This window comes from Coregonus lavaretus (genome assembly GCF_964263955.1).
Source record: "Coregonus lavaretus genome assembly, chromosome: 28".
Classification (NCBI taxonomy): Eukaryota; Metazoa; Chordata; class Actinopteri; order Salmoniformes; family Salmonidae; genus Coregonus; species Coregonus lavaretus.
Window position 1 is genome coordinate 17,678,279 of NC_140015.1, and position 26,944 is coordinate 17,705,222.

Genomic DNA, 26,944 nt, shown 5'->3' on the forward strand with positions numbered 1-26,944 from the left:
CCATGGGGCGTCACCCCACAAACGCCACATTTGACCTAACATAAACAACATTCCATTTCTTCATGAAAAACATTTAACAAAGGCATAATCCTAATACACGACATTTCCCCCCTTCGAGACTAAACAGTCTCGAAAACAAACAGAATAGGATTATGACAAGTGACAATTTATCTTATTGAGTATCTTTAACATTAAAACAAAAACATTATTCTCTAGAGTGTAAATACCTTTCTATGAAATATGAATAACTGTTTATGAAGTGTGAATACATTACTATGAAATATGAACAAATCTTTATGGAGTGTGAGAGCGAAAAACCTGTCCGGCAACCTTCGTTCCAAATCCATCCATCAATCAAGACAGTAAAATTCTCTCACGGTCCCTCTGCCCCAGGCAACCACCTCGGTACTCCAGATAAACTCATAAACCATGTAAATGCATTTGAAACTATGATGCAATTAAATACACATGTAAGCCCCTGCAAACAAAATACTATCCACAAAATATCCACTCTAAGGCTGGTCAACCCATTGGACCCTATAGTGGACCTCTCCCTGCCTAGACTCCCTGTCCCAAAGCATCAACGAAATAAACAAAAACATCTAAGATCCCCACATGTATCCAATAACATCAAACATCATTCTACAAAAATTAATACCTAAGAATATGACACAATTATGTATTACACATCAAATATGTCTATATTTCATTGCAGACACTGGAATGTAGTCCACTACACTTCATCTCCCCGTAGTCTCGACTTCCAATGGATTGTTGATGATGGAATCGGAATCTTTCCACCCCTTTCTGGTTCCATCTCCTCCAGTCATTGTCCTTTCATATTGTCCCTTCATATTGTCCTTGTTTGAGTATTTCAATCTCCACATGTTCCCCCAAATGCTTCTGGAAGAAAAGAAAAGACCAAACAGTATCTTTTGCAAAACAACACTTTCAAATTAAACATCAATATCAACTAAGAATATAAAAATTATATATAAATGATGTATGAATCACATTAAATGATAGAATAATGAACTAGGATAATTATTCATTCATACACTTCCCCCCTTTGATTCATAAAATCATACTAAAATCACCCTAATATTGAAAAAAAAAATTTTTTTGAAAAATGATCAAATTATCAAAAATGATATTTATCCATTCAGTTCCACTTGTCCATCTTCATCCAGATCAGGAACAGTCAACACCGGCATCTGAGTGTTGTCTCCAGGCATCACTCTCCAACCTATCTCAATATCATAGCTTTCTCAAAGGTCAGTAACAAATTACAAACATCACACCCAGTGCTATCAAAGCTGCAACTAAAATCTGAACCATCACTGCCCCTACTGGGCCTACCTGATCTTGCAACCAAGACTTCGCTGACTTCCGCTCCTTCAGATCTACCAAATGCATCCCTTATATTCTTCAATGCATATATAACCCTAGTGATAATATCTGAACTATCTGGACTCAAAGTATAACTAACATTATCAATAGGATCTTCCCAAATGTTACACCATACCATGGAAAAAGTCCTCCCTTCTCCCTTAACTTTATCCTTCAATGATAGGCTTGAAGACTATGACATGTAGCCATGTCTCTTTCCATCCAATTTCAAACCTAGCTTCAGATTTATCTGTGTCCGGTGCTACCCCTCTTTTAATGGTAAAAACCTCATATGGAAGCTTCAACGTTGACATGTAACAACATCCTGTCCATCCATAGGGTAAGAATATATATGCTTTATCACCACAAACCCACCAAATATCTCTACCTGATACTACTCTATCTTTTACCTGACTTTCCTTCACATCTAACAAATTCACACAAGTTAATTCACTTAACCCAATAACCCTTAAACCTAGGCTTAAACAAATGTTTTGACAACGACATTATTTTATCTGTTACTGATTGTTGTTGCTGATACAACAGTCATGACAAAGCATAAGATTGACACATACTTGATAGAGGTCGAGCGACCGTCTCTAAAATGTTTGGCTGGAATTCTCAACAGACATGGACCCTCAAGATTCCTCACTGATATTACAGAATGAGCTGCCCCTCTATCTCTAATTTTTCACAACAGAAGAATCAAACCACATGCATTTAGTTTCTCTCTTCCCTAACGAGCGGTACTGATCAGATACCTCTCCTTGTCTGTCATTAAAATCAAAGACCTCATCCTGTACCTCCATGATAGTATCCTTCACTATTTCAGATGAATCTATATTCTCTCTACTACTATCTGCTCTCCTATTTTAACCCTATTCGTACTATCATTGACAGCACTCTCCATCCGTAACATAAACCCCTGAGTCCTTCTTGCTACCCCCTTTAATTTCAGAAAAGTTGTTGTCGGTGTCATACTTCCTACATTTGCTATTGCCATCGTATCATTAATTCCTTCCAAAGTTACCATTAAAGTAGTTGATCTAGTTGATGTATTAACACTCTTAACTACTTCTAGTGCGAAAGTTCCCGATATCCTCTGTGTATTATCTACTGTTGGAGTGACTACTGTAATCTACTCCTCCTGAACTCCTTCGGTGACTGTGGAAGCTTCAACAGATTTCACATTTTCCATTATAAGCGTCACTTTACGAATTACATAGCCTTTTAACCAATAATTCTTAACCGGAACAAATTTTAATGCTTGCACTAGATAAGTACACATATATTCTCCCTGATCTTTCTCTGTAACATTATGCAAAATAAGTGAACAATCACTCATAACCTCTTCCACTTCATATTGTTTTACAAACTATACCTCCTTTGACTAGGGGGCACCGCTTCTACATCTGGTCCTGATAACAATACTTCTTCTCCATAATTATCTCTCCATGTGGGAGGAACGTCCCCATCCTAACCCTAATAACAGTATTTTCCTCTAAAATTGGTGCTGGAGCTATTGGTTCCCTTATAATCAAATGCGATATATTTATGGCTTTAATAACTATCAATGTTGAAAGAGTTAAATTGCTTCTCACTGTTGTTTTAATAGACTGAAGTGTTAATGTCCTTAGTTACTTCATCCATTTTCCCCAAAGATTTGAACTCTTTGCTTGTACTTCCATCTATCACCACTAGTGTCACTTTTTCCCAACTCTCAGTCCTACCTCTAATCCCTGACTTTCAAACTTTTGATTATAAAAAATACACCTATAATTACCTTGATCTCCCTGCTGGGAACTGTAAATATAGATACTCAATCACCCTCAATCTTCTCTTATTATTCAGCAACACATACTTTCTCAATGCATCTGCTCTTAACAGATCTAAACTCCTACCATATCTTCCCACTAAACTCTAAAATGTCCTTCACCACTGTTCTCTCTCTCTTACTACTAACTTTGAAACTTAGCTTACTGTCTTAGAGTTCCTTCAACCTAGTTCTCCTAACTTATTTTAATCTAATCTTTTCTCCTAACCTTTAAAAACCTTTTCCACTGATTTATTCACAAAATCCCTTTACCACCAAATTTTTAGGATATGTGATTGGGAAAGTCCCCACATGCTTCTGACTTCTTTACACACAGACTTGGCAAACGACTAAACACCTTTTAGCCTAGCCTGAAATCCCTTGGTGTAAGAATGTAACCCAGAATAACAGTCACCCCTTTTAACTTTATTTTCCAGACAGATTGTCTAATAGGCAGTCTAATAGATTATCATCCTTCCTATGATATTATCTTTTCAAGCAAATATGATTCCCAAAAACCCTACTTTTTAAAAATATTCTACCAGACAGCCGTTTAGTGTACATCTTATTGTACAATTCAATTTAAACAATGCATCTCTTCCCAACAATGCAATAGATATATGTTCTAATATTAGTATGTCTATTTTAATTTCTCTTTGATTTTTATAGCAGAGCTCAATTGGTTCCTTAAGAGTAATTAGCTGTTTACTACCTCAAATCCCTATCCTAATTAGTTAATTTTACCTAGTGAGATGTTTAACCTCTTTAGGCTGAACACAGATAAAAGCTTTTCCACTATTCACCTCTCATAGTCCTCTGTTTTTACTTCAATTGTTAGATATTTTCTCTTCTAATTGGTGCTATCAGCTGACACCCCCCTTCGTATCTTCTAGGCACTCTAGAATCCTTAGGGTTCACCTGGAGAACAGGTGATCTTGACTGGCCCCTGTATCTTCCTTAAAAATGTTCTCTGTTGTTTCCTCCTGACGCATTGCAGTCCCAGGTAAAGTAACCAATCTGTCCACAATTATAACCGTCTTCTGGAGATTGCTGGAAGTGTAGCTGAAATCTTCCTCCTCCTTCTAAGTCTTCTCGTCCTCTTCCTCTCCAATTCTGTGTCTGTCCAGAAACTGTGGATATGGAACACCTGGTACCCCCCTTGGCTGGTACAATTGCATTTGATCTTGTTCAGTTGAAGCTGTAACAGTGATTGTTGATTTGGTTCACTCTGATTCTTCATAACCAAAGCTTCTCTTCTCCACCAGTTGTATGATTTAGTTTTCTGAGAGTTTCTTGATCCTGTTCTTTCTTGCTGTTGACATATCAGGATTCTTCAAAAGCTTATATTCTAAGTTCTGTCCTCAAAATATCATCTTCCATCATCTTCTTACTTTTCTTCTGTGCCAGTCCTTGTAGGATAAACTCCTTTTGAATACACCGCACCTTTAGTCTCCTCTTTATCGCTGTCTTCATCTGAACTCGAATCTCTTGTATCCTTCTTCCTTCAACTTCCATCAGAGATCAAATCTCTAGTATCCTTCTTTCCTCTCTTGCCAACTTCCTTCTGATCACAGAGTCATATCCACCCATGATCTCTTCTCAATCACTCTGATCTTCATCTTCATCATCTTCTTCAAGTTCCATCTTCCTTAACCTCACTCTTCTCTTTCAGACATCTCATTTTCTTCCTTCTGGAGTTTTGGATTCATCTTTCTGGTCGTTTCTGCTTGTCCTCTATCTATTATTCATCTTCATCTCTGATGCAACAATCACCCTGCTGGATTTTTTTTTTTTTTTTAAACCAATCAACCAAAATATGAATATGAAAAAATTCAATAATTTTTTTATTCAAAAACCATTTCTAATTAAAATAAAAAATCAATTAAAAAATCAATTAAAAATTATGAATAATTAAAACCAATTTTTTATTTCTACATCCTATGTCACCAATTTATCAATTAGTGGTGGCTATCTTACCACAACCCATCAAATGCAAGTAGTCAACTTCAGACTACAATACCCATAAACAAAGCCTGTAACCCTACCATTACTACAATTCCCATAACCCCCCTTGCTCTATAGGCACCTAATTATCTTTATTTTACAGAATAATGTCAGTCCTTGATTCCCAACACAACTCCAATCAACCCCAGTGATGCACAGAGCCTCCCAAATGCAATTTTTAATGAATTTGCCAAGCCTATGTGAAATTGTCATAACATCAAACATCCTGTAGGGGAAGATTTTGTAACCAGACCAGTCTCAAACCCTTGACTCGATCCTCTGTCGCGTCACGCCTTGTCACGTCACGCACACGTTAGCCCCTCCTCTCTCTCTCCTTTGTTCCTCTCATATGACAAAAGAACAGAGACACAGGAAAATATTTTAGTAGTTAATGCAATACTGAGTTACTTCAACCATATTCAATATTCCTTCGTTCACATTCGCTTTAAGACTTAATTCAGGACTAAATAGATCGCTCAAAAACATTTTTATTTTATTTTAATCCGTCATTTAATTTAATTCATTATACTCCGTCAACATATATTTAATTTATAAATTCACTACATCCCAACAAATAGTTTCATTTTCAAACAGCAGCCGCTTTAAAACTATAAGATTCATGTTAAAATCTCTCCTCTTTGTTCCCTCGTCTGTGTTTCTCTGTCTCTTCCTGAGCACGCAACCCCACAGAAATATGACCCTTTACCCACAACCCCGTGTTGTAGTTTTAGCAAACAAAACATGTTGTAGTTTAGTACCGGAACCCAACGTCTCATAATCTCGTGCCATAAACTACAACTCCCACGTTTTGTAGTGTAGTGTCATAAAATTAAACGCATGCGCAAATGCATTCAATGATACGATTCCCAGACAATAGAACGATAGCATTACGCTACAGCTTCACTATTTTACACTTATAGTCAGACAATTACACATAACAGAGCTCACATTTGCGTAGAACTCTGAATTCCACACACACAGACATATTTTAAGAGGCTTTAATCCATCGCAATGGGACCTCTAAGGACACGTTAGCATGTAGCACGCAACACAATTAGCATTTAGCCTTAGCATTTAGCATTAGCCGCTATGTACCATGTAGCATGAAACACAATCCAGCATTTAGCATTAGCATTAGCCTTAGCCTTTAGCTAACTGCGGCCTACCACGCCCTAAGTAACCTTGCATTGTGCCTAAATCATTGTCCATTTATCCCCTGCTAACTTTATGCTGCCGTAAGTTATGGATATTATATATGAGCGGTTACCCCATGCAAATACCCCGTCGACTATAAGATGAGAATAACTTACAATATAACCGTCCACCTTATAGTTCCCAGAACCAACCTGACAACACACCTAGCGCGTTGCAAGGATTTATGGCCCACTCCTAAGGAGTCGCCTCGTTCCGAGGTCTTCCACAGATTCACAATGCCCTAATTGCATACGTATTCCTGACTTGATTCTGCCAATATCTGCCGTTAATATCTGCCTTCAATTGCTGTACAATTTTAGAATAATTATTACCAGACTCCTAGTCGACCGCAATAACGCCACACGAGGCACACTTTGGTCTAATGGTACATCCCTCCCGTGTACACAAGCAAGCAGTATCCAACCTAACAACCTCACAAAGCTTGTGAGGAAAAAACTCACCCTTTTCTGGCCATGGCTTCAGAGCGAGTTAACTTGGCGGCTGAATGAAACAGAGGAGAGATGCAGACCAGCCCCACGTTGGGCGCCATTTGTCGTATCGCGTAAGTGCTGGCAATTATTGCTGATAAACAAAGGAGTCCGCTCATACTGAACTTGGATCATAAGGTTTATTCATATCACAAGCTTCAGCATAAGTGACAGATGTCATGACATCCGGAGAGCGACGGCCCGGATTGCAATGGTCGCTCTGCCCTTTCTTTGTCTAGCCCCTACTTATAAACAATGCAAAAAGATGGGTGCTCCCTCTTCTGGCCAATCACCAGTCTCCCCTGGGGCGTCACCCCACAAACGCCACATTTGACCTAACATAAACAACATTCCATTTCTTCATGAAAAACATTTAACAAAGGCATAATCCTAATACACGACACCAGTACGCAAAAGCAATGATAATGCATGCAATGCTTTATTGTAAAAGTGATTTTTTCTTTCATGCGTTCCGGTAACTCAGAGCCCACCAGGTCACCCCCCTCTCGGCTCAATTTTTGTTCCAATTTACAAATTAAGCACTGAGTTTAAGATTAGGAAAAGTGTACTTATGTTCCTAGGGGAAAGATATCAAATGTGTGAAAATATAAGTCCGTTTTTGTGAGGCAGAAATACACAAGTCCATCCAGATTGTGACAATTTTTTGGATAATGTTTCCCTGTCTAATGAGACTGGAACAAACCCACATTCAAAGAGGGAAATTGTTATTCTGTTTTGTTATTCTGATTAACTTTTGCCTAACTTGATGTTGACAAGGTAATCAGCTGACATGCGAACATGACAAACAAGTTATATTTGATTGCAATATTGTAAGACACACTAAACACTTATGTCTCACTGGTGATTTTCTGTCAGTGCCTGCTTTGAGCCTATATGAAGCACTCTTTTGTGTGAATCTCTTGGGAGGCCATCATTGTATGTTGTTTTCAGTAGGCCTACACACTTAAACTTCCATTGGTGCAGCCTTGAGGGCAATATGTGGGCCAGAGTCAAGGGTTACCAACTTACCAGGACCCTGATGTAGGTGATTGTGAATATAGGCTACTGGCAGGGCCACTGTCCAGAGGGCACTTACATTTTACATTTTAGTAATTTAGCAGACACTCTAATCCAGAGCGACTAACAGTTAGTGCATTAATCTTATAATAGCTAGGAGGGACAACCACATCACAGGCATAGAAAGTACATTTTTCCTCATTAATGTAGCTATCAGTAGAGTCAGAGCTGTTAGCTAGGGAGGGGGGGGTCGAGGTGAGGAGGAGGATTATTTAAGATACTGTTTGAAGAGGTAGGGTTTTAGATGTTTTCGGAAGATGGGCAGGGACTCTGCTGTCCTAGCTTCTGGGGAAAGCTGGTTCCACCATTGGGGTGCTAGGACAGAGAAGAGCTTGGAGTGGGCTGAGCAGGAGCTGCCCTCCCATAAGGGTGGGTGGGCCAAGAGACCTGAGGTGGCAGAAAAGAGTGCTCGGGTTGGGGTGTAGGGTTTGAGCATAGCCTGGAGGTAGGGAGGGGCAGTTCCTCTTGCTGTTCCGTAGGTAAGCACCATGGTCTTGTAGTGGATGCCAGCTTCGACTGGAAGCCAGTGGAGTGTGCGGAGGAGCGGGGTGACATGAGAGAACTTGGGAAGGTTGAAAACCAGGTGGGCTGCAGCATTCTGGATAAGTTGCAGGGGTTTGATGGCACAAGCGGGGAGCCCAGCCAACAGCGGGTTGCAGTTGTCCAGACGGGAGAGGACAAGTGCCTGGATTAGGACCTGCGCCGCTTCCTGTGTGAGGTAGGGTCGTACTCTACGGATGTTGTAGAGCATGAACCTGCAGGAGCAGGTCATTGCTTTGATGTTTGCAGAGAACGACAGGGTGTTGTCCAGGGTCACGCCAAGGTTCTTTGCACTCTGGGAGGGCAACACTGTGGAGTTCTCAACCGTGATGGAGAGTTCTTTGAGCGGGCAGGCCTCCCCGGGAGGAAGAGCAGTTCCATCTTGTCGAGGTTGAGCTTTAGGTGGTGGGCCAATATCCAAGTTGAGATATCTGCCAGGCAAGCAGAGATGCGTGTCGCCACCTGGGTGTCAGAAGGGGGGAAGGAGTTGAGTGTCAGCCGCATAGCAATGATAGGAGAGAACATGTGAGGATATGACGGAGCAGAGTGACATGGTGTATAGAGAGAAGAGGAGAGGGCCTAGAACCGAGCCCTGGGGGACACCAGTAGTGAGAGTACGTGGTGCAGACACAGATCCTCTCCACCTGCAGAGCCTGAGATGCCCAGCCCTGAGAGGGTGGAGAGGAGGATCTGATGGTTCACGGTGTCGAAAGGCAGCGGATAGATCTAGGAGGATGAGAACAGAGATGAAAGAGTCAGCTTTGGAAGTGCGGAAAGCCTCCGTGACACAGAGAAGAGCAGTCTCAGTTGAGTGACCCGTCTTGAAGCCTGACTGGTTAGGGTCAAGAAGATTGTTCTGAGAGAGATAACGAGAAAGAGACAGCATGCTCAAGTGTTTTGAAAACAATAGAAAGAAGGGATACAGGTCTATAGTTGTTGACGTCAGTTGAATCGAGTGTTGGTTTCTTGAAGAGGGGAGCAACTCGGGCCATTTTGAAGTCGGAGTGGACGCAGCCAGTGGTCAGGGATGAGTTGATGAGGGAAGTGAGGAATGGGAGAAGGTCTCCAGAGATGGTCTGGAGAAGGGAGGAGGGGATAGGGCCGAGCGGGCACGTTGTAGGGCCGCCAAACCTCACTAGTCGCAGGATGTCATCTGGAGAGAGAGGGGAGAATGAGGTCAAGGTGTAGGGTAGTTCTGTGTGAGTGGGACCAGTGGACTCAATAGGCTGAGTGAATGAGTAGTGGATGTCATCAACCTTTTTTTCAAAGTGGTTGTCAAAGTCGTCCGCAGAGAGCGAGGGGGGAGGGGGTGGAGGATTAAGTAGGGAGGAGAAGGTGGACATTTTTCCTAGAGTTAGAGGCAGAAGCTTGAAATTTAGTGGTAGAAAGTGGCTTTAGCAGCTGATACAGAGAAAGAGAAGGTAGAGAGGAGGGAGTGAAAGGATGATAGGTCCTCCGGAAGTTTAGTTTTCCTCCGTTTTTTTTTTTTTTTGGACTTCGGTGAATTTTTTTGGGACTGTTCGGACACACAATTTTTTCTGGAGGCAAGCCGAAGTTCGGAGCCGAAGTTTACACCCCTTTGTCGGTGATTGGTCAACAGTAGGGATTCTTCAATTAAGTCTTTGTTGTCATTCAACGAGAGACGACTCATTTTCATGCACATTTTGACAAATACTGCACCAAACATCTTAGTTAGATGTAAAATTGTGCGACTAAGATCTCCTCTGCAAAAACGTCAAAATTAGGGACAGATTTCTTCAGTTATCTTAATTAGGATTATTAAGGGTTTTTCCCTTTTTCTTTAAGGGTTAGGATTATTACTTTCCCATTGTTCCTCAACTGCAGTGTATGATATACCATTTTGTAGCTCTGAGTCTCTACTTTTATCCAATGTAAAAAAAAACACAATTTCTAATTTTGCTTCATAATGTCACGCCCTGGCTCTGGGGACTCTAGTATGTTGAGCCAGGGTGTGAGTTTTCATTTGTTTATGTTCTAGTTGTTGTATATCTATGTTGGCCAGGGTGGCTCCCAATCAGAGACGGCTGTAGCTCGTTGTCTCTGATTGGGAGTCATACTTAGGTAGCCGTTAGGCATTCATTATTTGTGGTTTCTTGTTCCGTGTTGGTTCGTGTATGTAACCAGGGACGTCACGTTTTCGTTTTGTTGTTTTTGTTCGTGTGTTCATTCATTTAATAAAATGTTCGCATTCAACGCTGCGCCTTGGTCCTCCTCTGTAGATGACGATCGTGACAGAAGAAACCACCAAGATGTGACCAAGCAGCGTGTCCAGGAGCCATCGCCAGGGAGATCCCTAACAGATCTCCTTCGCCTCCTCGACTGGGTCAAGCCGAGTGAGGAAGAGAAGGGCTTGACATTGTGGCAGAAGGGCGAAAGGCTGGCGAGGGACATGGAGACCTGGTCCACGGGTAGGGGAGACGCCCAGAAATTTTTTAGGGGGGGGCTAACGCCGTGGACGACGGGCCAGCAGGAGACCGCGGCAGAGCGGCCCAGCGGATTGGCAGAGGAGGCCGCCAGGTTACGGGGGCCACTGGTCGAAGAGGGGGTGGAAGATGTAGAGGCACGGCGAGAGGTACTGGCGTGTGTTGCCAGTTCGGTCCGGCCTTTTCCTGATCCCCACGTAGGGTCAGTGGTGTGTGTTCCCAGTACGGTCCGGCCTGTTCCTGCCACTCGCACCAAGTCTACGGTGCGCATCGCCAGCTCGGCCCGGCCCATTCCTGCTCCCCGCACCAAGTCAGTGGTGCGTTTCGTCAGCCCTGTCCGGCCCGTTCCTGCTCTCCGCACCAAGTCTGTGGTGCGCGTCGCCAGCCCAGTCCGGCCCATTCCTGCTCCCCGCACCAAGTCTGTGGTGCGTTTCGTCAGCCCTGTCCGGCCCGTTCCTGCTCTCCGCACCAAGTCTGTGGTGCGCGTCGCCAGCCCAGTCTGGCCCGCTCCTGCTCCCCGCACCAAGTCAGTGGTGCGTTTCGTCAGCCCGGCTCGGCCCGCTCCTGCTCCCCACACCAAGCCAGTGGTGTGCGTCGTCAGTCCGGCACGGCCCGTGCCTGTTCCACCGGTGGCGGGTCCGGCACCGGTCAGGTGCTGCGTCACGCCGGAGCTAGAGCAATCCGCTCCACCAGTGTTCAGTTCAGCTCTGGTCAGCAGGGCCAGACCGGACCAGGGGTACTTTGGGGGGTTAGAGAAGGAGTGGGGGTCATGTCCGGAGCCGGATCCGCCGCCGAGGCGGAGTGCCCACCCGGTCCCTCCCCTGTTGTATTTGGTTGGCGCGGTCGGAGTCCGCGCCTTTAGGGGGGGGTACTGTCACGCCCTGGCTCTGGGGACTCTAGTATGTTGAGCCAGGGTGTGAGTTTTCATTTGTTTATGTTCTAGTTGTTGTATATCTATGTTGGCCAGGGTGGCTCCCAATCAGAGACGGCTGTAGCTCGTTGTCTCTGATTGGGAGTCATACTTAGGTAGCCGTTAGGCATTCATTATTTGTGGTTTCTTGTTCCGTGTTGGTTCGTGTATGTAACCAGGGACGTCACGTTTTCGTTTTGTTGTTTTTGTTTGTGTGTTCATTCATTTAATAAAATGTTCGCATTCAACGCTGCGCCTTGGTCCTCCTCTGTAGATGACGATCGTGACACATAAGATCGAGGCGGTCGGTCACATATTGAAATATTTAATGTTCAATACATTGAGTTCAATTTTTTTTACTTGTAGGCTGTCTGTAATTTGTCTGAATATATTTAATGATGTGTAGTCTAACGTGCACAATTATGTGCCAAATGGGTGATTTTGTGCATTTGTATTGGGTAAGCATTAGAATAAGCCACCTCAGTATGTGCAGCCATAGATGGTAAATCTCTCTAGGAGCGGATCGGTTGTCAGTATCGGAAACCGAGCCCTGTACTTTTAGTTGTTTTTTTTCAAGGCCAAGGGGTCAGTCATCTTGCAGGCAGGCCCCCAGTGTCTGTTCTGGAGCGTGAAGTCACGAGCTCTGCTGTTCAGCTACTGTGTAGCAACCTAGCGGTGCCAAAAGCCCTGAGCCCGGTTTCCCAAAAGCATCTGAAGGCTAAGTTAATCTTTAGAACCTTTGTAAAAGCATCTTTAAATTTCCAAGCCGTTACCCAAATACGTCTTTATTAACGTTGCACTCTAACGCCTGCCTCAGACCACTCATAGACAAGCTAAGTGCGTCGTTAGATCACTGTTTGCCCTCCGGCGTCACTTTACACACAGAAAATCTCAGCTAAACATTGAATGAAGATGTTTATCTGTCTCTCTGTGACCGCCGCAAACTTCATAGTTTAATATAAATAGGCTAAAAAGTTTGCTGTTATAAACAAGCGAAGCAAGGACATAAAAAAAAAAATAGCTAGATTATTAGGCTAAATATTGATATCATGACTTTCATGTATGTGCGATCGATAGACCTACCTAATATTAAGCCGTTAAGCTACTTCTGAGCCACTTCAATATCCATATCTATTAGGCTATTAAAGGTTACTATTATCTAAAAGCTCACACATTTCACTGTAGCCTAACCAATAATCTAAAGGTCAACATATCAGGTCTATGGCAACGTTGCTTAACTTGCTACATCATGGTTAATTATTTAAATTGTTTAATTGTAGAATATCTGTAGGCCTACTTGAAGATCAATTCCTGCCTGCCATTAGGCTACAATGATTTGTTGAGCAATTACGAAAACCATTGTCATCATATCCAATTTGTAGGTCACGTTGATATTTTCTATAGGGAACGAGGTAACGAGCCACTTTGGCTTTATTTATTCTTGTTCACAGTTTACACAAGTAATGAAGAATTTACATTATCAAACATTGCATAAAAAATAGCATTAGAAACATATAGAATACATAACTCATGGCAAACATATAATACAAACACTTAAATACATAATAGGCTACAGAACATTTCATCTCTTGATGGGAAAACTCTATTGTGTAAAAAAGATGACTGAATAGCCATAAATCATTTTAAGAGCTACAGCGAGCTCTTTAGCCTATAGGCCCTCCTGTAGCTCAGTTGGTAGAGCATGGCACTAGCAATGCCAGGGTTGTGGGTTTGATTCCCTCGGGGGGCCAGTATGAAAAATGTATGTATGTCTGGATAAGAGCGTCTGCTAAATGACTAAAATGTAAATGTCATCAACCTTTTTTTCAAAGTCGTCCGCAGAGAGCGAGGGGGAGGGGGTGGAGGATTAAATAGGGAGGAGAAGGTGGGAAATAGTTTCCTAGAGTTAGAGGCAGAAGCTTGAAATTTAGAGTGGTAGAAAGTGGCTTTAGCAGCTGATACAGAGAAAGAGAAGGTAGAGAGGAGGGAGTGAAAGGATGATAGGTCCTCCGGATGTTTAGTTTTCCTCCATTTTTGCTCAGCTGCCCGCAGCCCTGTTCTGTAAGCTTGCAATGAGTCACTCAGCTACAGAGCAGGAGGGGAGGGCCGAGCCGGCCGGGAGGAAAGGGGACAGTGCGAGTCATAGGATGCGGAAAGGGAGGAGAGTAGGGTCGAAGAGGCAGAATCAGGAGGGAGAAGGATTTAGCAAAAGGGAGAGATGATAGGATAGAAGAGGAGAGAGAAGTGGGAGAGAGAGAGCAAAGATTGCGACGGCGCATGACCATCTGGGTAGGGGCTGAGTGGTTAGGGTTGGAGGAAAAGGAGACAGAAAAGGAACAAAGTAGTGATCAGAGACCTGGAGGGGGATTGCAGTGAGATTAGTAGGCGAGCAGCCTATAGTAAAGATGAGGTCAAGCGTATTGCCTGCCTTGTGAGTTGGAGGGGATTGGGAAAGGGTGAGGTCAAAAGAGGCAAGGAGGGGAAAGAGAGTTGGAAAGAAATGAATCAAAGGCAGACGTCGGGAGGTTGAAGTCACCAAGTACGAAGAGCGGTGAGCCATCGTCAGGAAATGAGCTTCAAGGTGTCAAGCTCATTGAGGAACTCTCCAAGGGCACCTGGTGGGCGATAGATGACAATAATGTTAAGCTTGAGTGGACAAGTGACAGTGACAGCATGGAATTCAAATGAGGAGATGGACAGGTGAGAGAGGGAGAACAGATCAAATCTCCATTTGGGAGAAATGAGTAGACCTGTGCCACAACCGCAATGACCAGATGCTCTCGGACTATGAAAGAAAACATAGTCAGATGAAGAAAGAGCAGCTGGAGTAGCAGTGTTCAAAATTCAATGGACTGAAGGGCAACATAGGCTGAGATGAACTCGCCGTTCTTGACCGCAGATCGGCAGTTTCAAACGTTGCCAGAGACACAGAACTTTACATGGGTTGTGCGTGCAGGGTACACTAAATTAGAAGGGTTGCAGCCAAGGGGTGGGGAGCGTCGGTAAAGCCTACAGGGAGAGGTGCGAACAGGTATAGAAAACACACACATAGTTGACAAAGCTACAAAAGAGGACAATAACATCATCTGTAAATAACTAGCAATAGAATGAAGCACACTGAGATGGTTATATACACTCAGAAAATAGATGAAACCACTCCCCCTCCAATACAGCCACTGATTACCAAAACAACAACATTCACAAATTGCACTGCCCCTTGATCCTGGTTGATGTGTCAACAACTATCTGCAGATTATGAGCAGTCAGCAGTTCATACACCAAGTAGGCCACTGGGAAGACAGACAGTACTTAAAGTAGATGGCCCTAGCTAGCAAAAAGACAGTACTAGACCACAACAGATAAAGACAACAAATATACAGTGCGTTCGGAAAGTATTCAGACCCCTTGCCTTTTTCCACATTTTGTTATGTTACAGCCTTATTCTAAAATTGATTAAATAGTTTTTTACACTCATCAATCTACACACAATACCCCATAATGACAAAGCAAAACCAGGTTTTTAGAAATGTTTGCAAATTTATTACAAATAAAAAACGGAAATATCACATTTACATAAGTATTCAGACCCTTTACTCAGTACTTTGTTGAAGCACCTTTGGCAGCAATTACAGCCTCATGTCCTTTTGGGTATGATGCTACAAGCGTGGCACACCTGTATTTGGGGAGTTTCTCCCATTCTTCTCTGTAGATCCTCTCAAGCGCTGTCAGGTTGGATGGCGAACGTCGCTGCACAGCTATTTTCAGGTCTCTCCAGAGATGTTTGATCGGGTTCAAGTCCGGGCTCTGGCTGGGCCACTCAAGGACATTCAGAGAATTGTCCTGAAGCCACTCCTGCATTGTCTTGGCTGTGTGCTTAGGATTGTTGTCCTGTTGGAAGATGAATCACATTTTATTTTTCACATGCGCCGAATAAGACAGGTGTAGACCTAACCGTGAAATGCTTACTTACAAGCCCTTAACCAATAATGTAGTTCAAGAAATAGAGTTAAGAAAATATTTACTAAATAAACTAAATTAAAAAATAAAATACAAAAAGTAGCACAATAAAATAACAATAACGCGGCTATATACAGGGGGTACTGGTACCGAGTCAATGTGCGAGGGTACAGGTTAGTCAAGGTAATTTGTACATGTACAGTGGGGGAAAAAAGTATTTAGTCAGCCACCAATTGTGCAAGTTCTCCCACTTAAAAAGATGAGAGAGGCCTGTAATTTTCATCATAGGTACACGTCAACTATGACAGACAAATTGATAAAATAACATTTTTTATGAATTTTTTTGCAAATGATGGTGGAAAATAAGTATTTGGTCACCTACAAACAAGCAAGATTTCTGGCTCTCACAGACCTGTAACTTCTTCTTTAAGAGGCTCCTCTGTCCTCCACTCATTACCTGTATTAATGGCACCTGTTTGAACTTGTTATCAGTATAAAAGACACCTGTCCACAACCTCAAACAGTCACACTCCAAACTCCACTATGGCCAAGACCAAAGAGCTGTCAAAGGACACCAGAAACAAAATTGTAGATCTGCACCAGGCTGGGAAGACTGAATCTGCAATAGGTAAGCAGCTTGGTTTGAAGAAATCAACTGTGGGAGCAATTATTAGGAAATGGAAGACATACAAGACCACTGATAATCTCCCTCGATCTGGGGCTCCACGCAAGATCTCACCCCGTGGGGGTCAAAATGATCACAAGAACTGTGAGCAAAAATCCCAGAACCACACGGGGGGACCTAGTGAATGACCTGCAGAGAGCTGGGACCAAAGTAACAAAGCCTACCATCAGTAACACACTACGCCGCCAGGGACTCAAATCCTGCAGTGCCAGACGTGTCCCCCTGCTTAAGCCAGTACATGTCCAGGCCCGTCTGAAGTTTGCTAGAGGGCATTTGGATGATCCAGAAGAGGATTGGGAGAATGTCATATGGTCAGATGAAACCAAAATAAAACTTTTTGGTAAAAACTCAACTCGTCGTGTTTGGAGGACAAAGAATGCTGAGTTGCATCCAAAGAACACCATACCTACTGTGAAGCATGGGGGTGGAAACATCATGCTTTGGGGCTGTTTTTCTGCAAAGGGACCAGGACGACTGATCCGTGTAAAGGAAAGAATGAATGGGGCCATGTATCGTGAGATTTTGAGTGAAAACCTCCTTCCATCAGCATGGGCATTGAAGATGAAACGTGGCTGGGTCTTTCAGCATGACAATGATCCCAAACACACCGCCCGGGCAACGAAGGAGTGGCTTCGTAAGAAGCATTTCAAGGTCCTGGAGTGGCCTAGCCAGTCTCCAGATCTCAACCCCATAGAAAATCTTTGGAGGGAGTTGAAAGTCTGTGTTGCCAGGCGACAGCCCCAAAACATCACTGCTCTAGAGGAGATCTGCATGGAGGAATGGGCCAAAATACCAGCAACAGTGTGTGAAAACCTTGTGAAGACTTACAGAAAACGTTTGACCTGTGTCAATGCCAACAAAGGGTATATAACAAAGTATTGAGAAACTTTTGTTATTGACCAAATACTTATTTTCCACCATAATTTGCAAATAAATTCATGAAAAATCCTACAATGTGATTTTCTGGAAAAAAAAATCTCATTTTGTCTGTCATAGTTGACGTGTACCTATGATGAAAATTACAGGCCTCTCTCATCTTTTTAAGTGGGAGAACTTGCACAATTGGTGGCTGACTAAATACTTTTTTTCCCCACTGTAGGTAGGGGTAAAGTGACTATGCATAGATAATAAACAGCGAGTAGCAGCAGTGTAAAAACAGAAGGGTGGGGGGTGTCATTGTAAATAGTCTGGGTGGCCATTTGATGAATTGTTCAGCAGTCTTATGGCTTGGGGGTAGAAGCTGTTAAGGAGCCTTTTGGACCTAGACTTGGCGCTCGGTAGCAGAGAGAACAGTCTATGACTTGGGTGACTGGAGACTTTGACAATTTTTTGGGCCTTCTTCTGACACCGCCTAGTATATAGGTCCTGGATGGCAGGAAGCTTGGCCCCAGTGATGTACTGGGCCGCACGCACTACCCTCTGTAGCGCCTTACGGTCGGATGCCGAGCAGTTGCCATACCAGGCGGTGATTCAACTGGTCAGGATGCTCTCGATGTTGCAGCTGTATAACTTTTTGAGGATCTGGGGACCCATGCCAAATATTTTCAGTCTCTTGAGGGGGAAAGGTGTTGTCGTGCCCTCTTCACGACTGTCTTGGTGATGTGGACACCAAGGAACTTGAAACTCTCGACCCGCTCCACTACAGCCCCATCGATGTGAATGGGGGTGTGTTCGGCTCTCCTTTTCCTGTAGTCCACGATCAGCTCCTTTGTCTTGCTCACGTTGAGGGAGATGTTGTTGTCCTGGCACCACACTGCCAGGTCTCTGACCTCCTCCCTATAGGCTGTCTCGTCATTGTCGGTGATCAGGCCTACCACTGTTGTGTCGTAAGCAAACTTAATGATCGTGTTGGAGTCGTGCTTGGCCACGCAGTCGTGGGTGAACAGAGAGTACAGGAGGGGACTAAGCACGCACCCCTGAGGGGCCCCCGTGTTGTAGATCAGCGTGGCAGATATGGAGTTGGTCCCCCCTTTGCTGCTATAACAGCCTCCACTCTTCTGGGAAGGCTTTCCACTAGATGTTGGAACATTGCTGCTGGGACTTGCTTCCAGTCAGCCACAAGAGCATTAGTGAGGTCGGGCACTGATGTTGGGCGATTAGGCCTGGCTCGCAGTCTGCGTTCCAATTCATCCCAAAGGTGTTCGATGGGGTTGAGATCAGGGTTCTGTTTGGCCAGTCAAGTTCTTCCACACCGATCTTGACAAAACATTTCTGTATGGACCTCGCTTTATGCACGGGGGCATTGTCGTGCTGAAACAGGAAAGGGCCTTCCCCAGACTGTTGCCACAAAGTAGGAAGGACATAATCATCCAGAATGTCATTGCATGCTGTAGTGTTATGATTTCCCTTCCCTAATTATGCATTTCTGTATAGTACAGATCAGAGACCCAAGATGTAATTACAGTTGAAGTCAGAAGTTTACATACACTTAGGTTGGAGTCAATAAAACTTGTTTTTCAACCACTCCACACATTTCTTGTTAACAAACTATAGTTTTGGCAAGTCGGTTAGGACATCTACTTTGTGCATGACACAAGTAATTTTTCCAACAATTGTTTACAGACAGATTATTTCACTTATAATTCACTGTATCACAATTCCAGTGGGTCAGAAGTTTACATACACTAAGTTGACTGTGCCTTTAAACAGCTTGGAAAATTCCAGAAAATGATGTCATGGCTTTAGAAGCTTCTGATAGGCTAATTGACATCATTTGAGTAAATTGAAGGTGTACCTGTGGATGTAGTTCAAGGCCTACCTTCAAACTCAGTGCCTCTTTGCTTGACATCATGGGAAAATGAAAAGATATCAGCCAAGGCCTCAGAAAAACAATTGTAGACCTCCACAAGTCTGGTTCATCCTTGGGAGCAATTTCCAAATGCCTGAAGGTACCACGTTCATCTGTACAAACAATAGTATGCAAGTATAAACACCATGGGACCACGCAGCCGTCATACCGCTCAGGAAGGAGACACATTCTGTCTCCTAGAGATGAACGTACTTTGGTGCGAAAAGTGAAAATCAATCCCAGAACATCAGCAAAGGACCTTGTGAAGATGCTGGAGGAAACAGGTACAAAAGTATCTATATCCACAGTAAAACAAGTCCTATATCGACATAACCTGAAAGGCCGCTCAGCAAGGAAGAAGCCACTGCTGCAAAACCGCCATAAAAAAGCCAGACTACGGTTTGCAACTGCACATGGGGACAAAGATCGTACTTTTTGGAGAAATGTCCTCTGGTCTGATGAAACAAAAATAGAACTGTTTGGCCATAATGACCATCGTTATGTTTGGAGGAAAAAGGGGGTTGCTTGCAAGCCGAAGAACACCATACCAACCGTGAAGCACAGGGGTGGCAGCATCATGCTGTGGGGGTGCTTTGCTGCAGGAGGGACTGGTGCACTTCACAAAATAGATGGCATCATGAGGAAGGAAGGTTATGTGGATATATTGAAGCAACAACTCAAGACATTAGTCAGGAAGTTAAAGCTTGGTCGCAAATGGCTCTTCCAAATGGACAATGACCCCAAGCATACTTCCAAAGTTGTGGAAAAATGGCTTAAGGACAACAAAGTCAAGGTATTGGAGTGGCCATCACAAAGCCCTGACCTCAATCCTATAGAACATTTGTGGGCAGAACTGAAAAAGCATGTGCGAGCAAGGAGGCCTACAAACCTGACTCAGTTACACCAGCTCTGTGAAATATTCTGTGTAAATTGTTCAAAGTAGTCCTTGTGTATATAATTGTATAGTTTGTTATAATAATAATATGCCATTTAGCAGACGCTTTTATCCAAAGCGACTTACAGTCATGCGTGCATACATTTTCATTTTTCTTTTTTGTTAATCTTTTTTTTTTGTGTATGGGTGGTCCCGGGGATCGAACCCACTACCTTAGCGTTACAAGCGCTGTGCTCTACCAGCTGAGCTACAGAGGACCACATAGTTAAACTTAGAAATCAACGGTTTTTGTTTAGCATACATTTTAAAGTGAGAAATCTGAGTCAAAGCCTAATTCCATTATCGTGGAATTGCCCAGTCTATAGGGTCTGGGTTGAGCGGTCCCACCACAAAGACTAACCACAACAAAAGTTTACAATACAGACTGTCAATAGATGAATGAAAACGAATACATTTGAAACTAAGATTTGAAGCAACTTTTGCTCATGTTAGAAAGACACTGTGCGCATTTGAGTAGTAAGGCGAAAGCAACCGAACGCAACCGATTGTAGACAAAAGTCAAGGAGTGAAGTCTGGGGAGGTGCATCTGTGACAGCCGAAAGTTGGACACTAATGTGGTTTTCCAACAGCAAGGCTCAGATCAACATGGCAGTGTCGATAAATAAAGTTTTTCTTTATAATGTAGAAATAAACATGGCTCCAACCCCCAAATCATACACTCACAAACTGAAATCATACGTGTGTTCAATTACTGAGAGAGAGAGAGAGAGAGAGACTAAAATATCACATTAATTTGTATATAGGCTATCCACTTTGAAAAGCGGTGACTTGACATAAGGGATCCGCTCGAACGCACCCACTCATTCTACTCAAGCTGGTCAAAACAGCTGGCAAGCACAACTGGCGGCAAGCATTTCGAAAATCGGAAGTGACCTAATTCTGCGACCAACGTCATCAAATTGCGCGGTCAGAAGCACACAGCTTTCAATGACTATATAGTGTACTTTAGATCACGAATAATCAAAGAAGGTAAGTTAATATTTGCAACCATGCACTGCTGTTGTCTTAAAATAGAATGACGATGCCTAACACAGTCACTAATCTAGCTGTTTGTCCGAGATTTACCTTGTCCAGCAGACCCTAGCCTTGCTCAACATACCCCACACAGCTAGCAAACGTTAGCTAGTTATTTGCATCATGGAATTAGGCATTAGAATGGATCTCTATGGCTAGTACAGACCTAGCTTCGTGTTGTGAATCCACTGAGTTGTAAATTAACGTGTGAACCCCATCATGTCAGCTGAGGGTCTGTGTGTAACGTTATGTGACTTCCAATCCTGACCCTTTTGATTTCACTTTCTGTCCTGTTTGAGGTTTATTTAACTAGCTAGCTATACTCAACCGCTGTTCAGATTCATAGAAATGTAGCTAGCTAGAGAACTAGCCAATCAATTTCCTCAGGTTTTTCTTTGTGTTGTAAATCACGCCCACCACACATTTTTCTAGTACAGTTAGCTCACACAATCCTAATCATTTGCACCAAGTAACAGTTGTTTCCCATCAGCAACCAAAATCATTTCGATCTGTTTACTACATTGCTTTGGTAAGATGATTGATAAAGTGAGATTTTTTTATTTTGCAGGTCAGACGATGACTGAGTTCAAGAGAGCCTTCTCACTGGTGTGGGACCATTTTACTCTAGTGACACCCAATAAGGTCCAGTGCTCCCTCTGTTCACAACGGCTGAGCTTCAACAAAAACACCTCAGCCATGTTAAGGCACCTACGATCAAGGCACCCAAGCGAGGCTTGGTACAGCAACTCAACATCTGGAGCCCACTCAAGCACAAGCAACTCAACATCTGGAGTCCACTCAACATTCTCTAACTCAATAATTAGTAGTGCTGGAGTCCACTCATCGTTCTCTGGTACTGCAGGACTAAACTCAATATTTACAAACAGTGCTGCTGCTGGACACCACATCCAAGGTATGTTTCGTTTGGAATAGATGGTTGTCCATCTAGTTTAAATCAATTATTCTATTTAGATTAGCTTTAATTGTATATCTAATTCAATTTGAATTGATTATACTGTTTTATTTCACAGTCAGGACCACCAGACAAGAGGACCTGGATGATGCCCTTGTCAACATGTTGGTTAAAGACACTCAGCCATTTTCAGTAGTCGAGGAAGAGGGATTCGCTGCTTTTGTCCAAAAGCTTGACCCAAGCTACAAACTTCCAAACAAGCAAGCACTGAAGAAAATGGTGGGGTCTCGGTGTGAATTCATCAATGATAATGTTGTGTCTCAGATGGTAATTTCTGACTTTGTCAGCCTGACTTCGGACATGTGGACATCTATAGACAAGCACAGTTACATTTCAGTGACAGGGCATTTGGTAGCAGAAAATGCCCAGTTATCCACTTTCCTCCTTGGGATTTCTAAGCTGCCTGAAAACCACAAAGTGATCCACATTGAGGAGGCCAAAAACCAACTGGTGGCGAGCTGGGGCCTCCACAGCAGGGTCGCCGCATTTGTCACAGAGACCAGTGACAACATGGTAGCCACGGTTCAGAAACTAGGAATCCTCCAGTTACCCTCTTTTGCACACGTCCTGAACCTTGTGATTAAGAGGTCCATGGAGGCTACTTTGGAGCTGCAGGACATCCGCTCCCAAGCGCGGGCTATTGTGGCTTTCTTCAAGTCCAATCAGAACGCAGAGATGAGGTTAGCCGAGGTGCAGGGCCAGCTAGGCAGGCCGGAGCAGAAGCTGATCCAGGAGGTGGACTCGAGGTGGAACAGTAGCTTTTCTATGCTGGAACGTGTCTTTGACCAGAGGGAGTCTGTGGCGGCTGCTCTCAGCACCCTGGACACGGACATCATCCCTCTGGGATCTGCTGATTACGAGGTCATCCATCAGTGTCTCGGAGTGCTGGGTTCCTTCAACCAGGCCACAGCCGAGCTCGCCTCAGAGAAACGTGTCTCGGCCTCCAAGGTCATTCCTCTTGTCCGGATGCTAAAGATAACCCTTGAGAAGAAGCACGGTGCCATCATACACCCTACGGCTACACAGCTGGTGTCTAACCTACAGAGAGAGCTTCAGACGAGCTGCAGCATGGTGGAGACCGAGCCAATCTTAGCTCTCTCTGCTCTCCTAGACCCGCGCTTCAAAATGTTGGCCTTCGGGAACCAAGGCTACGCTCAGGAGGCGGTGAAGCTCCTCACCTCCGAGTGCGCCTCATTAATCCGGATAAATCCGGACAAGGATGACACTCTGCCGCCGTCCACCACCGGGTCGACAACGCCCTCCCCGACATCACCCCACACCACCTCCTGGGCAATGGAAACCGCTTCCATCTCCATGGCAACATCTCTGTCTAAGTCCCACAATGGGGGTCTGTGGGAGATGTTTGACAGTAAAGTGGGCGAGACACAGAGCGTTCAGAGCAGCACGGCGGACGCAGCGGTGGAGGTACAACACTACCTCAGTGACCCGTACCTGAACCGAGTGGAGAATCCCATGCACTACTGGGAGAAGCACTCCAAGGTGTACCCGCACCTGTTCCAGCTGGCTCGGAAATACCTCAGCGTTCCCGCCTCATCTGTGCCATGCGAGCGCATATTCACCAAAGCTGGAGATGTGTTCAATAAAAAAAGGAGTTGCCTCAGTATGAAGGCTGTAGAGCAGATAATGCTGTTGAATAAAGGTCTAGTATAGCACAAGCAGCATACTACGCACAGTGCTTCTCATGCTTTTTGGTCTGTATGTAACATAGGACTGTTAAATGAACAAAGTGCATTGTAATGTATTCTTCCTTGTTTGTGTATACAGTATGTTAAAATAGGCTTATTAAAAGAGAAGGGGTCTAATACATTTTGAACATTTGTCAGGAGGACATTAGCCACTAGAGGGCAGTGCTGCACTAGGGGTACATTTATGGCTATCAAGGACATTTTATTTATTACTGTGTGGACTGAATTCAACATTGCCTATACACTAATATAAGTGTTAAAAAATATATATATATTTAAACTTACAAATCACTAAATACTATTTTACATTGTCATGTAATCGTGATGGTTGTTGTGCAATTGATGTTATTTCACATTCATATCACCACTTATGGAGTTCTCTCTTGATGCTGTTTGATTGGTCAAAATAAAGTCAATAAAATATTATTTCACTTCTGATGGTTTATCCAATCCATATTGATTCAGGTGGTGATGATGCTGAATGGCATTTTCATTGGCGGTACAATAGTGATGTATACAAGTAAGTCTGTAGCTGGTATACGACGTACAATTGCCATTTTACACGTTTTCAATGTTTAAGACTTATTTACATTTTAGTCATTTAGCAGACGCTCTTATCCAGAGCGACTCACAGTTAGTGAGTGCATACATTATTTCATACTGGCCCCCCGTGGGAAAAGAACCCACAACCCTGGTGTTGCAAGCACCAAGCTCTACCAACTGAGCTACACGGGGGCAATGTGCGTTTGAATAGGTTAATTAATGTTAGAAAATTATGGGGAGAAATTGCTCGGAGGCATTTTACAGTTTGAAATAGCAACAGGTGAATAAATGAAGTGGTTGCCAAGGAGTCCTTTTGAAGTGAGAACAACAGTTGGTGAGTCAGTCATTAAAAAGTGAGTGCTTGCCAATGGTGTGCCTGATATCGATGCAGCAAAAGCTGCCCATTTTTAGGTTATCTACCTAACACCAAGTTTTTGTGTATTGAAATTAGCTCTATTTTGAGCTAAATTTATTGAAGGCTTTTTGTTTACTTTGACTGAGAAGAAGTACACAGTTTTCCAATGAGGCAAGGCCATTAAACATCAGCATATGGCTGCTTTGGACTAACAATGAGTAGATTACAGTCAGTTGCACCATGGTGATTTCATCTAATGGAGCATGTCCTTATGTTTGTATGTGAACACAAATAATTAAATTGCCAATGAGAGCTTTTGAAAGTCTTCATGAAATGTGAAAAGAAAATATATGAAACGTGGAGTGCAACCACAAATATAGGCAAACTGAAGTCTATATTCGTTTTTTGTTTCTTAATTTACACGTATTTATTTATTTTGTCTTGATTTGACTGTATTTTTCACTGATGATTGGCTTTACTTTTATATGCAATTATCATACACTTTCTTACTCTGTTTATTGACAATTACCTTGGCACCTTTGTAATTGGAGTTAATGATGCAGCGAGAAAAGCTTTAGTAAATTGTACCAGTATGTATTAGCGTTAATTGTACACTTGCTCGATGTTGGAGACCAATGTAGTAGAGTAGTGTTTGTGGAGTAGCGCAACGTGTATGATTAGCTAAGTTTGTTAGCTCTACAAGTTGACTAATGCAATAGTTTTAACATCAAAATCCCTCTTTATCATCTAAAGGACATTCATTTAAATGCTTTTTGACAGTAACTACGTAATGCCTATAAGTGGATTTTATTGGCTTTATGATATAGGGCAGGGTTTCCCAAACTCGGAACCAACCCAACAATACACAGCTGATTCAAATAATCAAAGCTTGATAATGAATGAGTTTGTTATTTGAATCAACTGTGTAGTGCTAGGGGAAAAAACAAAACGTGCACCCAGTTTGGGATACCCTGATATATATACAAGTTAAATGTTACGCATATCTTTCTGGTAAAAATGAAAACAACTATTGGGAAATAGAAGTGTCTGAATGATGATGATGAATGCCCCCTTAACATCAGTTATCGAATGTCAATTATATTATATAATAGGCCTATATTACATCATACCTACAGATGTAAACACAAAACACCAAATATTGAAATGATGTAGCACACTCAATTGTTAAGGATTACCAATCACTTTTATTTGGTCAACATAATATATCTAGCACATATCAGTGATACGCCTCATGCTCATGAACCTCATGCCACTCATGCCCATATCCCTGAAGTTCCTGTACTCTCCGGGCCTCATGTACATCATCCTGCCTCTGAAGTGGGGCTGCTCGTACATCAGCCAGTGGCCATCCATCACGTTGCAGGACTGGCAGTCGGACATACGGTAGCGGTCCATGATGGAGTCACAGTCATCCATCATCTCGTGCATCTGACCTCCGAAGTTATCTCTCTCGTAGATCCTCATTCTGTAGGATCCTCTGTGCTGTTAGGAGGAAATAAGAATATGTTGAATGAATTACTGTATACACCAAACTGTTGAAAAGCTCACAGAGTCAATATGATTTGTGTGATAATGGACTTCACACAGCTACTTCTAGTGGGGCTGTTAACAGCAGACTAAATATCATATGGCCTACCATGGGGATCATGCGGCAGGACCGGATATCGGTCATTCCCATCATACTCTGGAAGTCAGAGTACTCGCCCCTCCTCATGAAGTACTGGTTTCCCATGTAGTTGTTGCGGTCGTAGACCATGAAGCAGCCACTCTGAACCCTACAGGAGTGGCACCTGCTCAGGTAGGAGGACATGTCAGCGCAGTCGCTGCTGCACTCATAGGAACGACCCTGGAAGTTCCTGTCCTCATAGAAGACAATCTGAAAATAAAAAGGGATAATTTCTATTAATTAAACAGTTTTATGAAACAAACATTTTAGAGAAATGTGCAATGCTATTCAGTCACACTTCAACTGTAATGTTGTAGTTGGTTGTGCTAGAGCCCTTTTGTATAATAATCTATGAAAATTAAAGTATATATTTTGGTTTTAAACTTACCCTGCCCATGTTCATGCTGGTGGACATGTTTGCT

At 43.1% G+C, this 26,944-nt stretch overlaps 2 protein-coding genes across 2 annotated transcripts; one reads left to right on the plus strand and one right to left on the minus strand.

Annotated features, from left to right (window-relative positions):
• The first annotated feature begins 21,152 nt into the window (after positions 1 to 21,152).
• LOC311104183 (E3 SUMO-protein ligase ZBED1-like) lies at positions 21,153 to 24,363 on the plus strand. Its single transcript, XM_084145876.1, has 3 exons — positions 21,153 to 21,213; positions 21,827 to 22,171; positions 22,290 to 24,363. Exons 2-3 carry the CDS (start codon positions 21,835 to 21,837, stop codon positions 23,900 to 23,902), a joined length of 1,950 nt encoding a protein of 649 aa, XP_084002002.1. The 5' UTR covers positions 21,153 to 21,213; positions 21,827 to 21,834; the 3' UTR covers positions 23,903 to 24,363.
• Positions 24,364 to 26,062: 1,699 nt separating this feature from the next.
• LOC311104194 (gamma-crystallin M3-like) lies at positions 26,063 to 26,937 on the minus strand (the record flags this gene model as incomplete). Its single annotated transcript, XM_084145898.1, has 3 exons — positions 26,063 to 26,338; positions 26,493 to 26,732; positions 26,911 to 26,937. The coding sequence occupies 3 exons, from the start codon at positions 26,935 to 26,937 to the stop codon at positions 26,063 to 26,065; spliced, it is 543 nt and encodes a 180-aa protein (XP_084002024.1).
• Between the last annotated feature and the right edge of the window lie 7 nt (positions 26,938 to 26,944).